The sequence below is a fragment of the Haliotis rufescens genome, unplaced genomic scaffold, assembly GCF_023055435.1.
Source record: "Haliotis rufescens isolate VD_foot unplaced genomic scaffold, xgHalRufe1.0.p SCAF_2, whole genome shotgun sequence".
NCBI lineage: Eukaryota > Metazoa > Mollusca > Gastropoda > Lepetellida > Haliotidae > Haliotis > Haliotis rufescens.
In genome coordinates, this window is record NW_025963890.1 from 75546821 (window position 1) to 75563649 (window position 16829).

Consider the following 16829-nt stretch of genomic DNA (forward strand, 5'->3'; position numbering starts at 1 on the left):
TTATGATCTCATTGCTTTAAAGACTGTCTAGTTTGTCCATGACATTTTGTGAATAGGCACCCAACTAGACCTATAGTGCTTTCATAAGCTTCAACATATGGAGGGAGAGAAAGAGAGAGAAAGAGAGAGAGCATATTTATTACTTTTCTTCTGGGTAATGGAACAATGCTTAAAGCGGCCTAAAACTATACTCACTCACTAAATTTATATCAATATTTACTGAGATATACTTAAACATCACTGGGCTTTTACTGAGTCTGTGTCTATAGAGATAGATATATGTGTTGCTCTCTGTCAGAACATTTACATGGGAAGTATACAGAGGGTTGATGTTGCTGATCCTGTGGCTAGAGGCCAGGCGTAAGCAGAAGCTGGTTGAGACATTGCACGCTTCTGGCTTGTTTACCCACACACAGAGAGTGGTGTATCAACCATGCTTCGTGTTGTTTACCCTCCACACTCACACACACGAGGTCGGACAGACTCCCTCGCGTCGCCTCCACACATACAATACAGACCTACTTGCGCATCTCGGAAGTGGGTGAGATAACTTGGCTACCTGATATTGCAGTGATAAATAAAGGTGTTCGAAGGTGGGCAGAAAGAAGCATGGCAGTGCTTGGCAATGTTTATAGATTATTAACTCACTGGTGGCTATGCAAGACAGTCTGAGAAACTGCACACCCTCTTTTGTTGATATAATTTATCTACTTGTTAACAGAACAATACAAGGAAGGGGAGATAATTCTAACTGGCTTAGGGAAACTTAAAAGTGGGATTGTTTTGTGTAAGGTAGACGAAGAGCAGTAAAATCTTTGTTAGTGCTTTGTGATGAGATGCGTTGCTCATTGTTATAGTATCAGGGAGTAATCATTTTAAAAAATGGAGGAAGGGCTGGTGAGATCAAGGGGGAGGGTGCATAATTAATTGACACATCAAAATAGGGGGTCACTAAAATGTATCTCAACTGTACGGCGTGGGGGTGAAAAGCTTACAGAGTTTTAATTTTTTAAATAGATCATTTATCATTTTGAACATTATTTAGGGACTGGTCAGTCATCATAAGGAAAGGGGAAGGTAGTGGGGTGGCACAAAAGATTACATGTATTTGCCCTCCCTCTCTTTCTCCCTCACCCCAGTTTTGAATGACCAGTCCCTCAGATGGCATTTAGAGAGAGATATGTTTTCTAGTTTCAATTGTAAATACTGATACTTTCATTGTTAATTCATTTGAAATGTGGTTGAACTGAAATAAAATACCAATAACATGGATTTCTTCTAACCAAAGTAATCATTATCCATAGTCTCTGAAATGAAAATATTTTATGATATTTGTTTTATGAAATGGTCCTGTAATATATAATAGATAGGAGCTTGGAGAATCTCTTCATTTTCAGAAACTGAAGAAATCTAGACTTGTTGGAGGTTAATGTGATTACGAGATTCGGATAATTTTCTTTCAGGGTCTGTAGAATGAGAGATTAGGTTACAAGGTGAGGTCGAATCTTGTTTCATGGGATCTCATCATGTTAGGCTCCAGTGGTTTTCTTAAACATTCACTTCTTCTTGACAGCAGTCAGAATTTGGCTGAGCCAATTTAATCATGGATTGGGGTGGAACATTGTAAGACACTTGAATTAAATATTTGACATTAATTGGAATCCTAGAAGTATCCCAGACAAGACAACTTGGTTCTGAGAGCATAAGACTAGGTGACCTTCATTTTGCATCTACTGTGTCTGTGATGGCTGTGTCTGTGATGGTTGCCTCTGTGATGGCTGTGTCTGTGATGGCTGCGTCTGTGATGGCTGTGTCTGTGATGGCTGTGTCTGTGATGGCTGTGTCTGTGATGGCTGTGTCTGTGATGGCTGCGTCTGTGATGGCTGTGTCTGTGATGGTTGCCTCTCTGATGGCTGTGTCTGTGATGGTTGCCTCTGTGATGGCTGTGTCTGTGATGGCTGTGTCTGTGATGGCTGCGTCTCTGATGGCTGCGTCTCTGATGGCTGCGTCTCTGATGGCTGTGTCTGTGATGGCTGTGTCTGTGATGGCTGCGTCTGTCACGGCTGCGTCTGTGATGGCTGTGTCTGTGATGGCTGCATCTGTGATGGCTGCATCTGTGATGGCTGCATCTGTGATGGCTGTGTCTGTGTTGGCTGCGTCTGTGATGGCTGTGTCTGTGATGGCTGTGTCTGTGATGGCTGCGTCTGTGATGGCTGTGTCTGTGATGGCTGTGTCTGTGATGGCTGCCTCTGTAATGGCTACATGTGTCTGTGATGGCTGCGTCTCTGATGGCTGTGTCTGTGATGGCTGCCTCTGTAATGGCTACATGTGTCTGTGATGGCTGCGTCTCTGATGGCTGTGTCTGTGATGGCTGCCTCTGTAATGGCTACATGTGTCTGTGATGGCTGCGTCTGTGATTGCTGCCTCTGTGATGGCTGCCTCTGTGATGGCTGTGTCTGTGATGGCTGTGTTTGTGATGGCTGTGTCTGTGATGGCTGTGTCTGTGATGGCTGCGTCTGTGATAGCTGCGTCCGTGATGGCTGTGTCTGTGATGGCTGCCTCTGTGATGGCTGCGTCTGTGATGGCTGTGTCTGTGATGGCTGTGTCTGTGATGGCTGCCTCTGTAATGGCTACATGTGTCTGTGATGGCTGCGTCTCTGATGGCTGTGTCTGTGATGGCTGCCTCTGTAATGGCTACATGTGTCTGTGATGGCTGCGTCTCTGATGGCTGTGTCTGTGATGGCTGCCTCTGTAATGGCTACATGTGTCTGTGATGGCTGCGTCTGTGATTGCTGCCTCTGTGATGGCTGCCTCTGTGATGGCTGTGTCTGTGATGGCTGTGTTTGTGATGGCTGTGTCTGTGATGGCTGTGTCTGTGATGGCTGCGTCTGTGATAGCTGCGTCCGTGATGGCTGTGTCTGTGATGGCTGCCTCTGTGATGGCTGCGTCTGTGATGGCTGTGTCTGTGATGGCTGCGTCTCTGATGGCTGTGTCTGTGATGGCTGTGTCTGTGATGGCTGCATATGTGATGGCTGTGTCTGTGATGGCTGCGTCTGTGATGGTGATGGCTGCCTCTGTGATCGTTGCCTCTGTGATGGCTGCCTCTGTGATGGCTGCGTCTGTGATGGCTGCGTCTCTGATGGCTGCGTCTCTGATGGCTGTGTCTGTGATGGTGATGGCTGCCTCTGTGATCGTTGCCTCTGTGATGGCTGCTTCTCTGATGGCTGTGTCTGTCATGGCTGTGTCTGCTGGGAATCGATCCCATCATACAATATCTCCATATTTGTGTTTGTCGGAGGGGATCGGCCTGTATTTGCAGGAACTGTGGGGCATGGCTAAACTGATGCCAGTCAATACCCTGTGATTACAACACTGACATTTAGCTTGTCTGTCAGATGGACAGTGTTTGTTCCCCTGCCTGGCCAGAGGTCAAGATGACCTCATCAGGAAATGTTGGATGAATCTGTGGAGATATCTTCTGATGCTGATATTTGTTTTATAGTATGTTGTTTGTTGGCTGGTTGGTAAAAGCTGCAATATTCCAGCTACATGAAGGCAGCCAGACAAACCAGTGATTGATATTATGAGCAACATACAATGTATCAGGGTACAATCACAATAGTGCTATGACGGGTACTTGTGTACCTGAAAAAGGGTTTGGTATGGGTGGATTTAAGTCCAATTTTAAGGACTCGACCCTCCAAGGAGGGAGATTACTCTGAATGAATCTTGTTGACAAGTTCAGATAACTCTTGCTAGCAGAGAAACATTCCAGGACTAAACACTTAAAGATTACTGCCATGTTGGTTTGTTTGATTGTTTGACCACCCTCAGCATTATACCAGTTTAATGATGGCAGTCTGTAAATAATTGTGTCTAGACCAGACAATCCAGTGATTGACATCATGAGCATCAATCTGCGTGTGGAATATGATGTGTTCAGAATCACATACAGCTACTCACATGTCAAAGTTACTTATGGGTCTAGATAATATGTAACACAATTTGTTTCATGTGGTCGTCATGATAATATTTTAATTAAGTCACTCTTCAAACTCTTATAGTATGGGAAAACTAAAATTATTAGCAGAGCTTTAAAATTGGATAAATTAACTTTGATCTTTATCAGATACTCAGTAAAATAGTGCTTAGAAAGTAAGACATATTTGGAAGTTTTGCCGTGCATGGTTAATTTAAAGATAAATCCCATGTGAGATTATATTTTACGTTTTCTAAAACTCAGACAACTAAATCAATGTTCATTTTTCATCTGTTGATATTACTTCCTGTTTATGAACTGTTTTGCCTGAATTGCCTCCTTTTGTTTTTGCTAATGATCAAAAGACAAGCCTTGATTTCGTCATCAGTGTGTCAGTGTGCGGTGCTGGTTGACATTGTCTATTATGGTAACATTCGGTGCATTGTTAGTGTTTGCAACTTTGTAAGCAATTGAAATGAGCAATATGGCATTAGGGTACTCGAGGCCATGTCTGGTAATGACAAATGGGTACTCGTGTGGATTTTTTCTATCCGTCACAGCCTTCAATGACACGCCATCAACCAAGTCACTGAGTCTGACCACCTGGTGTATTTGGTCACCTCATCTGACCAATGGCTGCACTGGTGTTACCTCTACCCTGGATTGTGGGGGACCATTGCTGCATAAGATCCAATGAGTGTTGCACAAGTAGTCATGTAATTTATCCGACTCCTTCCCAGCACCAGGTTGTTGTTGTGTACTGAAACAACTGAACAACAACATCCTCCATGCATTCTAAGACTCATTCCTGTTAAGGAGAATGTCCAATCAATGTTATGTTCACATGACAGACTAGCCTAGTACCACAGAAGTCAGTCGGTCAGTACAGGTCAGGCAACATTTGCATCAATCATTGCTTCCGCGTGTAAATTGCTGAAACCATTACCCATATTACACGCAATTGGAGCAATTGTTAACATCATCACACACTTGGTTGATGGGTCCTTGGGTGCAGCAAGAGCTCAACCAGCCTTAATCCGGAGTCTCCACACCAGCCCTCGATTCCAGAGTCTCTACAATGGCCTCAAGTCAGGAGTCTCCACAATGGCCCCGTGTCCAGAGTCTCCACAATGGCCTCAAGTCCGGAGTCTCCACAATGGCCTAAAGTCCGGAGTTTCCACAATGGCCTCGAGTCCGGAGTCTCTACAATGGCCTCTAGTCCGGAGTTTCCACAATGGCCTCAAGTCTGGAGTCTCTACAATGGCCCTGAGTCCGGAGTCTCCACAATGGCCTCGAGTCCGAAGTCTCCACAATGGCATGTAAATCAAGGAAAGTGGAGCACCTTTTGTTTGGTATGAAACAGCCACTTCTTATATTCGCAGCTTCTCTTTGATCTCTGTTTAGGTTTGCTCCTTCTAATCTCAGGGGGAAGCAGGGCATTTTGTGCACTAGGTTTCAATTTCATGAGTAATTTTTAGGGCAAAATCTCAATCAATAGCACAAGAACTGAATAATGTATAAACTTGTCTAGTAATGTCCATCCGTCTGATTGAAAGAACTGTATAACGTATGAACTTGTCTAGTAATGTCCATCCGTCTGATTGAAAGAACTGTATAACGTATGAACTTGTCTAGTAATGTCCATCCGTCTGATTGAAAGAACTGTATAACATATGAACTTGTCTGGTAGTGTCTGCTATCTGATTGAAAGAACTGTATAATGTATATGTCCTGCTGATTGCTGGTCAATGGGTGGACATTGTACCAGTGAATGGACCTTGGTAGACAGTTACAGCGCTAAGATCGCTTTGTGGAACAGAGCCCAATTGTAGAAGGGTTGCCTTGGGCCAACATTGTACCAGTGAATGGACCTTGGTCGACTGTTATAGCGCTAAGATCATTTTGGGGAACAGAGCCCAATTGTAGAAGGGTTGCCTTGGGCCAACATTGTACCAGTGAATGGACCTTGGTCGACAATTACAGCGCTAAGATCGGTTTGGGGAACTAGGCCCGACCCTTTGTGTGGCATTGTACCCCAACTGCATGGGCCTTGGTCAACACTATCTGAAAGATGAGCGACAACATCATTAATCTGTGTTCATCCACTCAATCTGAAGTGCAGACTCAGGACGTGATTCATTTGTCCTGGAAAGACAAAGACTTGCTTAATGTTTGTCATGTGGAGGTTGGTACAGCATTAACTTCCCCCATTGAAGAGAAATGTCAATTACCTCATTCATGCTCACCCTGTATAGTCCAGAGGAACTTATTATGGTTGGAATATTAGCTTCGGAATTGTACTCTCCCATGGGAAATGAGGAAGAAACTAGGCTTGCATATGTATCCATTAGGCAGTGTGATAAGGTCATCGGCATTCTCCCAGTAGCTGGTCCCAGTGGATCTAATGGTCAGGGAGTCATAATTTAAAATCATCATCAACTCATCATCATCATCATCATCATCATCATCTTTGTCATCATCATTATGGTTGTCATCATCATCATCATCATCATAGTTGTCATCAACATCATTGTCATCATCATCATCATCGTCATCATAATCATCAGCATGTTTGTCATCCTCATCATTATTTTCATCGCTGTTGTCATCATCAACATCATTATCAACATCATCATCATTGTCATCTATCATTTATGAAACCCTGATCATCATCATTTTATACATTCTTCTTCTTCTTACAATTATTATTGTTGTTATTATTATTATTATTGTTATCAGCACTGATTTCGATCCAAGGGCTGCTTGAATGTCCCTGTATTGTGGTTGGCAGGACGAGGTCAGGTCACTGTGGTGTGTGCCACCGATTGTGTGCTGATGAGCTACACATGTCAGCAGAGGAAGGTGTCGCAATCTGTGTCACACTCCACCACATGTTCTTCTACTTGCTGGATACATGGCATAGCTTGTACGCGTGTGGTAAACAAGTGTGGTAGAGCATGCAGCAAGATACTCCAAGTTACCCATACCATCATAATGATTATCTTTGTTATAAGATGAAAGCAAATTTCAAACTATTCCTTTTAACGGATAGTATCTCAATTTGATGGCAATTTTGCTTTCAATTTTAAAAAAATAATTGATAATTTATTTAATGAAAATAAGTTTAAGTTCCTGATAAAAAATTAAGACAACTTTGAATTTTTAAGAAACTGATAGCAAATTATTTAAGTGCCAAAAGTATAGACATATAGCTGTTTCTTTTAATTCTATTTGTTATTAATGTCAGTGTTGTCAAATCTAATCTTTAAAGGGAATTTATGTGCATTTTAGCCATTTCTTGTTTTGTAATAGGATATTGATAGACACTGGCTCATTGCTGGGAAGCCATATTAAATGTCAGATTAGACCCAGCACTGATGTTGTTTATAGGGGGAGCATTCAGGGGTATGTGTTGAGTGCAAACACAGAGGCTGACATTTGCCAAGCCTCGACCAGCTGGTGATAAAGCTGTAAATATAAGCCAGAAGAACACCTATGCCCGGTGAAGGCTGCTGGGTAAAATCTCAAATTTGGTCGGAGTCACACCACTCGGAACTTACTAGCTATGCAACTGCCCCAAACTTGTGACTTGTGTGGAGACTATTTTAGCTCTTCTGTCTAGCGAGGTGTGTTTTGTGTCTGTGATTGGGCTATTAACAGGAAAGGTCAGACGGCAAGTTTGTAAATCAAGTGATAGCAAGGTAGGAGCATAAGACCGTATTGTTCTCCTGAGTAGCTTAGGTGGAGCTGACAGCAATTATCAAGATGGAACGGTTCAGGGATATAAAGCTACAGGAGAAGCTTGGAGTAGGTTCTGCCTCCAGACTGGTGGCAAGGGGTATTGTGTCCAGTGCTGCAACAACACTAAGGGAGGTTGAGGCAAGCAGACGCGGTCAAGTGTCCAGTGTTTCTGTCACATCCAATTTGGTGTCTGAGGGTGTGTCCAGTAGGACACCATCAGGTGACCAGTGCCTCGGTCAAGGAGACACATCTTCGGGTTTACTGGACAGGAGGTCTGGAGGTTGTTTACAGACACCATCAGGTGGAAAACAGCAATTAAGGAGTGCAAAGTCTACCTTAGGGACTCTCTTAGATCGTAAAATTGGATCTGGTTTCTTTCTGAAAAATCATATTGGGAGAACTGCCCCAGAATGTGAAAGTGATCATTCAGGATTGTTGAGTAAGACTGGAGAGACACAGGTGGCTGGGGAGTCCCCTATAGGACTGGTCAAGGGGGATATACGGAACAAGTTCTTGACCAGGGGTCTTGGACAACACCATGGTCATCTAGAAGGTAGGGAGTGTATAGAGACAGTGTCCAGCGGTGTGATTGCTGGGAGGCGTGTTGAACAACATCAATTTAATATCAAAGATGGTTGCCTAGAGTCATCATCTGTGTCCACAGCCTCAGAGAGTCACGCAGAACACCATCACTTTGAGACAAGTGAGGGTGGTCAGTTGGAGTCAGTATCAGCTGCGGGACACCATGAAGAGCAGCACGTTGCAGTGGCTGTTTGTGATGGAGATCATATAGAATCGTCTGTCATCTCATCGGGATTACACGCTGAACAATTCTCAAAACATTCACAGCATCATGCAGAGCAGTATTCAGAACAGTTTCAGGTAGAATCGGCTACCGTTTCAAGGGGAGCTTTTTCAAATAACCATCTGCAAGTTGCGTCTGTTGTTGCGGGATCACGTGCTACCTCACAAACTAGTGGAGGACGACAGCGACACTGTGACACAATGATTGCCCAGCGGTCATTGTCCAACACACTCGTGGAGATGACTAGTGACTCCAACTTCTCCTTCGGTACAGGCGACAGCTCCATTTTGGATGGACATCGCAGAGTTAAGCGGCCAGCACTTTCTGGCCTCGCGCAGAGACGTTTCAAGTGGTCAAGGTAGATTCTGACGAGCATGCAATTATGTCTCACTGCATTCTTGAACTTCTATACTACTCAAAAGAAGTTAAGGAACATCTGGTTTTGTCTTATGACTATAGTTCATCTGGCATGGCCATGATAGTTGAACTATCGTTACATAAAAACAAATTGTGGGTTCTTTAACTTCTTTTGAGTGGTATATATTGACTACCAAAAACTACAATGTATCTATTTAAGGATTTATCTTGATTGAAATAGGATAACAACTATCGCTTTTTAGGTCCATCATTTGAAACCTTTGGGTATTAAGCTTAAGCTTAAGCTTCTCAGCACCGTAGCATTTGCTCTTCAAGCATTGCACAATAATGAATAAATTGTCTACCATTTTTGTAAATCTTCATCAACAGGAGGTGGTGGGGTAGCCAAGTGGTTAAAGTGTTTGCTTATCATGCCAAAGGTCTGGGTTTGGTTCCCCACATGTGTTTGATGTGTGAACTCGTTTCTGGTATAGCCAGCCTTGATGTTGCTGGAATATTTATGAATGAATAAATGAATTATATTTTTCTCTTCTGACAGAGGACTACCTGTTAAAATGAAAACAGATGAGAAACACAAAATAATATGTGAAGATAAGTAATAAGTAACAATGTTTGGTTACTTGGTTACTTTATGTCAATGATGTGACGTAGCAATGGAACATTAGAAGGGGAAAATTGTGAAATATCATCATGAAATCTCAGCTTTACTGTTAAAGTAATAGGATCTCTTACCCTTGCTGACCCTTGCTGACCCTGCTAGCAAGCAACTGGTGTCACCTCTGATTTTCAGTGATCCATTCATGTAATTTTCACCACTCTTTTGCCTTTCACATCCAATAGAATCTGCTTCGATGGATAATCGGTGGATAATCGAGACTGGTTATTCTCCTCAATTTCAAGCTGTCAGCCTTCTCACACCATTCAGTGTTTGTACCGAGACGAAGGCTCATATTTTTTAGAAAAATGAGTTTGAGTTTGCTCGTAAATATTTTCAGACGGATATGCATAAATTGAAATGAAAATTAAACACTTCAGAAAACATAAAAAGTTATTGCATTTCTTTCAGAATGAAGATAAGCTGTTTTGCACATTAGGATATTTCTGTTTATGACCCGACAAATATGTTGTAGTCTAAAGACATGAATGTTAAAGATTCTGTTGCGCAATAATCTTAGAAAATGCTACTTGTTACAAATGGTGTGTAAAATCACGTAAATTGGCCAGTTTCCTTGGTGTTTACACTCTTCCCGCTACCCTCTCGCATTGGGGAACTTCATCAGCATAGCTGTATGTAGCCTTGCTCCAAGTCTGTACACAATGATAAATCCATGGATGTATGGTAATTCTATCCTGATAATGGCGAGTCTAGATAAGCGGACAGTACGATACTAAGGACACTAGTCTTTTTTAGGGACGACTTGTTCTTAGCATTTATGTAAGCTAGAAATTGTGATTTGAACTAATAATCATTGCCTTATAGAGACTTATGCAAGTCTAGGCTGCATTGTGAGCATTAAACAATACAAGAAGAACCAGTACAGTTACTCTGGGTGCTGTTTCCAACAGTGGCTCCTGGCTGCCCTCCAAGTAGATACAGTGGAGGAACTATATATAACATGGGACTGGTAGATAGGATGTGGGGATGGAGGGGTATATGCCTGAAGGGGGCATCTGATGCAAGGAGATTCTCTGGTACATTGAGGGTAGATATCTGTAGGTGGTACTTGCTGATGGAGAAGCTGGGATAAGATCACTGTCATAATGTGGCCATGTAGGATGATGAAATTCAGTTGAATATGTCAATACATTGGGGGATGATCTAAGGCTGGATTAGGGGTCCTTCCCCTGTTCTCTTCTCTTCCCCTGTTCTCTTCTTTTTCCCTCCCTTCCTTCTTCCCTGCCCCCTCCCCTCTTCCCCCTACCCCCATTATCTTCCCCTCCCTTCCATCTTCCATCTTCCACACTGACCCTCTCTGCTCCTCCTCTCTCCCACCCACCCACCTTTCCCCATCCTCCTCTATTCATTTTGAAAATAAATTGTACACTTCAACAAAATTTCCCAAATTGAATATTATCTATGCAAAGGTGGATGCTAAGGTTGATGGGAGGTTGGAAAGACCCCTCAGCCCCCCGACCCCCCTCCTGACCACACCCCACACTCACCCCATACGTGTTCACTGCGTATTATTTTGGATCCCTTTTAAGAGCCATTGGGAGTGAAGAGAGAGAGAGAGAGAGAGAGGGATATACATATATATATATATATATATATATATATATATATATATATATATATATATATATATATATATATACATACATTGTATTATTTAGTTCAGACTCTGTCGAAATGCAACCTTGAAATGTCATGTTGATTTTAAGTTACTTGTAGCCATTCTTAGAATTTGAGTGTTCAGCCAGAGCTTTTAAGTGTTTTGTAGCCATTCTTAGAATTTGAGTGTTCAGCTGGAGCTAACGAGTGCCTGACTTTCTCTCATTCCTTGACCTTGAGGGAATGTCGTAGTTATGTTCAGGAGGACACGCAGTAGGTCAACCAGCTCTGCTTCCTTTAGTCTAGGCTCATGTTTATCCTCTTGTGGAATTCATAATTTTTTAATGTTTTTTTTAAGAAGATTGAGTATCATGTAACCTAATGCTTTGATCACGAGGATATTTTGCGAGATATTAGTTTGGCATCGATTCTGGCATTGGAGGCCAACTTGTGTATGATGAAGCTCACCCTAAGTTGACAGGCTGATAAATGACTTGATGGCCTTCCACTCCAAGAACAGGTCATTTTCTCGCCATTAAGATAATCTATTGATTCTAGCAGTCTTCTGTGGCCACTTAGTAGAAATAGATAACCACCTAGATGGAGGAGCTCCCACCGTGAGTCTCACCTACCTGGTGTGACGGCTCCGTGTCTGTTTGTAGACACCTTGGTGTGGTCTTGATTATTTTCTCGTTAGCAGGTGTTGTCCTGATTGTATTCATTAGTAGTTGAGTGCAAGGACACACGTCGTCTTTGTTGTGAGATACTGCCACTGACGATGGTTGTTTTGGGATCATTTGTTCATGATTTAGTTTATTAGATGCTGGAGTAATTTTTATGTGGGTGTGTTTGGAATAATTAGTGGTGAAAAGATTCTGTAGATCTGGATAATTCCTTCATTTGCAGTTAGTAATGAGTTTACTTGGTTGTTCTCCTAATGGCCATATTGGTTGTCATTAGATGATATGTAGGTTTTCTTTTTTAATTTTGGGATGCTTTCTAAAAGCTTATATCGTTTTGATAGATCCTTATGACACATGATATAAGTGATGATCTGACTGTATTCCATGTTGTAAGTGTAGGGTAAAGCATGTCCGAGGGTGTTTATGATATTTAAAACCCTGCATCCACAGGATGAAACCAAGGGGCATCAGTGTAAGTAAATTAGAAAACCAAAATAAGAAATTTAAATAACAATTATCAACTTTTTTATGTTTCAAACATACTTTCCATGAACCTTAGCAAACGGGCTTAAAATATATGTTGCTGGCATACCGTATTTGAAAAAGACATTCTTAATATATTCCCTCCCATATATGTTTGGTTACAGGTCATGGTTAACAGATTTATGTGACAGAAGAGCTTAGATCATCATTAGTATAATAACTCTGCCAAGCAATGGGAGCCTAGAATGTCTAATATGATTTAGTAGGGACCATTTAGAGATGACGAGAATCAAATTTGGTAAGGGTGTCTATATTGGGCCACGTAAATCCTGCACGAGCCAGAGACGACTATCGATTTTCAGTCTTAAGGATTGGCTTATCAACGCTTATTAGACAAGGGCTTCTAAACTGGTTAAATATTTCATTAACTACTTTATTGATATAGAAACTTACATAGAATTACAAGTTTCATTATTCTCACGGACATTATGGGTTTTTTCAAATGACCATCCCCTCTCCTCCCCTCCCCTCCCTTCCCCTCTTCTCCTCTCCTCCCCTCTTCTCCTCTCCTCTCATCTCCTCTCCTCTTCTCTTCTCTTCTCCTCTCCTCTTCTCTTCTCCTCTCATCCTATCCTCTTCTCTTCTCTTCTCTTCTCCTCTCATCTCCTCAGCCCTCCTCTCCCTCCCTCTCCTCCCCTCCCCTCCCCTCCCCTCTTCTCCTCTACTCTCATCTCCTCAGCCTTCCTCTCCACTCCTCTTCTCTTCTCCTCTCATCTCCTCAGCCCTCCTCTCCTCTCCTCTCCCTCCCTCTCCTTTCCCTCCCTCTTCTCCCCTCCCCTCCCCTCCCCTCTTCTCCTCTCCTCTCCTCCCCTCAAATCTGATTATTCTAGTTCCCAAATCAACAGGTTTGAGTGATGTCCCATGACGTAAACATTCACTGCATCCCTTCTAATTGTCTTCCCACATTAACTCCTACAATTAAGACTTGACTTCAATATGTTTTTGTGTGTTAATGGAGATGTAAATGTCAAGAGCCAGGTGTATACTGTGTAAATCAAGATAGCAAAGTGTCAATACCATCTTTTATTTTTACAACTCCATAAATGCAGTGACATTTTGAATTCAATTCTTATAAATAAATCAAAATATGTCAACAACAATAACTTCACAGACTGCATATTTATTCATTAAGAGACACAAAAACCTATCAACAACAATTCGAAGTCAGTGACATTGTTCAGCTCATAGTGCCACAGAAGCCTTGCCGGTTTTATTATCAAAGGCAAGAAATGGTAGTTCATTTAAGGGCATGGCTTATTTGATTGAGTGTATGGAAACATCATAAATGCAAAAACAATCGCTTGACTTATTATAAGCCAATCAAATGCCACGGAATCACTTGCAATTTATTTGCGATGTAAGTGAAATACTGTCAAATCTGGTCTCAATCCCAACTCACTCACTAATCTATTCATGCCGAGTCATGTCCACCGAGTTGTGAAAATGAAGGTACACGATAATGTGACATGAAACATGACCGTGTTGGTGTTCTGGGGTGTGATCGATGCTTGCTCCGGGGTGAATGTCCAGATCTGTACCCTCATCTAGCACTTCCTCCAGATGTCTTCACAGCTTCACAGAGCGTCACACTGTCACACACCCCTGTACAATAGCTGCATCCCAGGTAAATGGATGTTTATTCTGATCCCATACAGTTAACCACCTAACTCGGCAAGTATCACTTTGACGAGTAATGAGGTTTGCATATAGATGGATGTGGTATTGATCCGTACAACTTCAGACCACGGATGACAAAACTTAATCCGAACACTGAAAGTTTTTTTCTGTCTGCCCTTGATGAGGTTTATATACTACTTGCTGTGTGATTATGATGCACACTGGCTGCTCTTGCGGTTTGCATTGTCCTTATTGTGAGATGTCCACTGATTGTGGATTGCTGTCAAGATTAGACCACCCTTACTGATGGTTAAATCATTTCTGATTGAAGACGTGATCGTGTATTTAAAAAGGACTTTCAGTTGTATTATGTCCGCCAAGTGTGACTGGAAAGTGACCATGTATCATCTGTTGTGGAATATGAACTCGGATGCTGATTGTTAAATGGTTTCTGTTGAAAGTAGAATGGGGTTTTATTTTTAGAAATGTCTTTTGCTTCAATTATATAATGTAATAGTGATGTGTCGCTGTCCGATCAGCTTCACAAGTTTGGTGCCGTTACTGATTGCAAAGAAAATTGCTTTTTGAACACAGTCACCTTATTTGAATCGGGTAATGGTTGTGGAGAGAATCTTGCGTATGATTTGCCTCCTGTTATGTTCAAGCACTATCTCTACTGCTGGTAATCAAACATTTATTTGTCATATTTCTTGGCGTCTGAATTGATAATATCAATTTTTCCTTATGCTGCATTGACTTGACTTTTTGTGAAATGATTGCCATTAGAAATTTGAATTCCTTTATACTATGAACGGGTAGTTATTTTTAAGTGGAATTGCGTGTTGATAATATTATGCCTCGTCTTCATACAAGGAGCAGGTAGAGATGTTTTGAGAGACATGATTAATGGGTGTCACCAATTATGACCATATTTGGTTGGTACTGAATTTGTTTCTGATTGACTTAGTAGGTATATATCTGAAGTATGCTGAAGTTCCTCACAGCCGTAGGAGGCTTCTTGCTGCAACATCTGTGACAACATAGCTGAGATGTCATAGGTGGCAAAGTGGCAAGAATCAGTGACTTAAGATCCTAATTATTTCTAGGGTGTGTGGTGTGTGTGCAGTATTCCTGTTATGTGATGGCGGTCATTAGATAATCGATTCGGGACAAGGCAATCCAGTGATTGACATGATGAGCTTTGATCCATACACCTGTGAATGATGACTGTGTCCGAGTCTGACCACCCAATCCATATAGTTGCCTCTCTTGACAAGCATGGGTTGCTGGAGACTTATTATAGTCTTAGGCTTGATCCCCACGAGTGTGTATACTTAGGGAGTGTTGGGGAATAAATTTAGTTACGACATCCATGCACTTGGACAAATATCATTTATACATCATAAATTGTAGTGGTGTGTGGCATAGCCTATTGGGTAAAGTGCTCACTCATTAAGCCAAAGGCCCAGGTTCGACTCTCTACAAGGGCACAATGTGTGAAGCCTATGCTTGGTATCCTGTGCCAAATGGCTGGAATATAGTGTCATAAAACTCTATTCACTCACCCATCACATGTATGCTATTGTCTTTACAGATCATTATCTGTGACTAAATATATATACTTGTTTGTGATATACATTGTATTTCAATCCATCAGGAACTGTTATACCAGCGACATTCTGTGTCAAATCTTCTATAAATAAATTTAATCAGTAAAAATGAAGATACTTTAAAGAATCTTGCAATGTATGTTTAAAAGTTAAGAACTAAGAAAAGCTGTGATAGAACAAAATAACACTGTTTCTCTGGTGTAACACGATGTGATACGGGCTGCTGGCCTGCACACCTTTGAGAATAAAGCCGAATTCAAGAAATGCGAAGGTGTAGTAAGGGTATCGGTATTATCGGTATAGCGGTACACTGAGGTTCATTCTTTCTACGATACGTATCACAATATCATTTTTTCATGCTCAATATATCAGATGATTTCAAATTGGGATTTTTATCATGTGTTTAATGTTATATACTTGCCAAATGCCTTCACTGCCTGGGAGCCAAGATGGCTGCCTATTTATTGACTGAGTAAACATGTTGTACCAGCATCTTATTTTGTTCCATTTATGAACTTCAATTCATACCTTAATGTATCAGATGCTTCTGAATTAAAAATTTAGAATATACAATATATCTTGATACCTATCGGAATATGGCCTTGTGCATTGCAAAATATTGTGATACACTTTAAACCTCCTATACCCATCTCTAAGGTCTATTTACCGAAGTCAGATGCCTCTTCAAAGAACAGGCCTTCTCAGAATAAACACATTCACAAGTTATTGTAAGAGAGCTGAACATGATGTACTTCATTCACTATCAGCATCAAATCATTTCTCATCATCAACTGACTCAAACAACATCATGTAAATCAAATTTTGAAATATTGAGCTTCACTATTGATATTTTGTATAGGACAGCCCAAATATCTCTTCAACATCAATCTGTAAAACATGAAATCAATGTATGGTCTGACTGTCTTCAGTCACGCAACGTGATCATATTGGTGTGGTCAGCTTCTCCACCCAGTCATGTGATTAGCCGCAGTCAAGACAAAATAATCGGGGAAAGTAGGATTATGGGTAATTCCGCTAGGCAGCTGGAGTGTTTTGATAAGGGTATGCACACGGTACTAATATTGGTGGCCATAAGAATCTGACAGTGCGACATTCAGATTGGAAAGTGCATCGATAGTTGGGGTGAAATTAGTATGACATGGACCATGTAATAGGAACGCTTTGAACCTTTGTCATTATC

General features: G+C 41.6%; 1 protein-coding gene across 9 annotated transcripts in view; it reads left to right on the forward strand.

Moving 5' to 3' along the window:
• Nucleotides 1–16829, forward strand: part of LOC124147601 (cAMP-specific 3',5'-cyclic phosphodiesterase 4C-like) — a 592292-nt gene that overhangs the window by 394526 nt on the left and 180937 nt on the right. For 2 of the 9 annotated variants that reach the window (XM_046518265.2, XM_046518267.2), the window contains exon 1: nucleotides 7472–8883. The exons of 6 other annotated variants lie outside the window; for them this stretch is intronic. In XM_046518265.2, coding sequence (XP_046374221.2) covers nucleotides 7745–8883 — 1139 coding nt within the window. In that variant the 5' untranslated portion in view covers nucleotides 7472–7744. Of the gene's footprint in view, nucleotides 1–7470; nucleotides 8884–16829 lie in introns of those variants that run through there. One more of the 9 variants, XM_046518266.2, reaches the window with a different exon arrangement.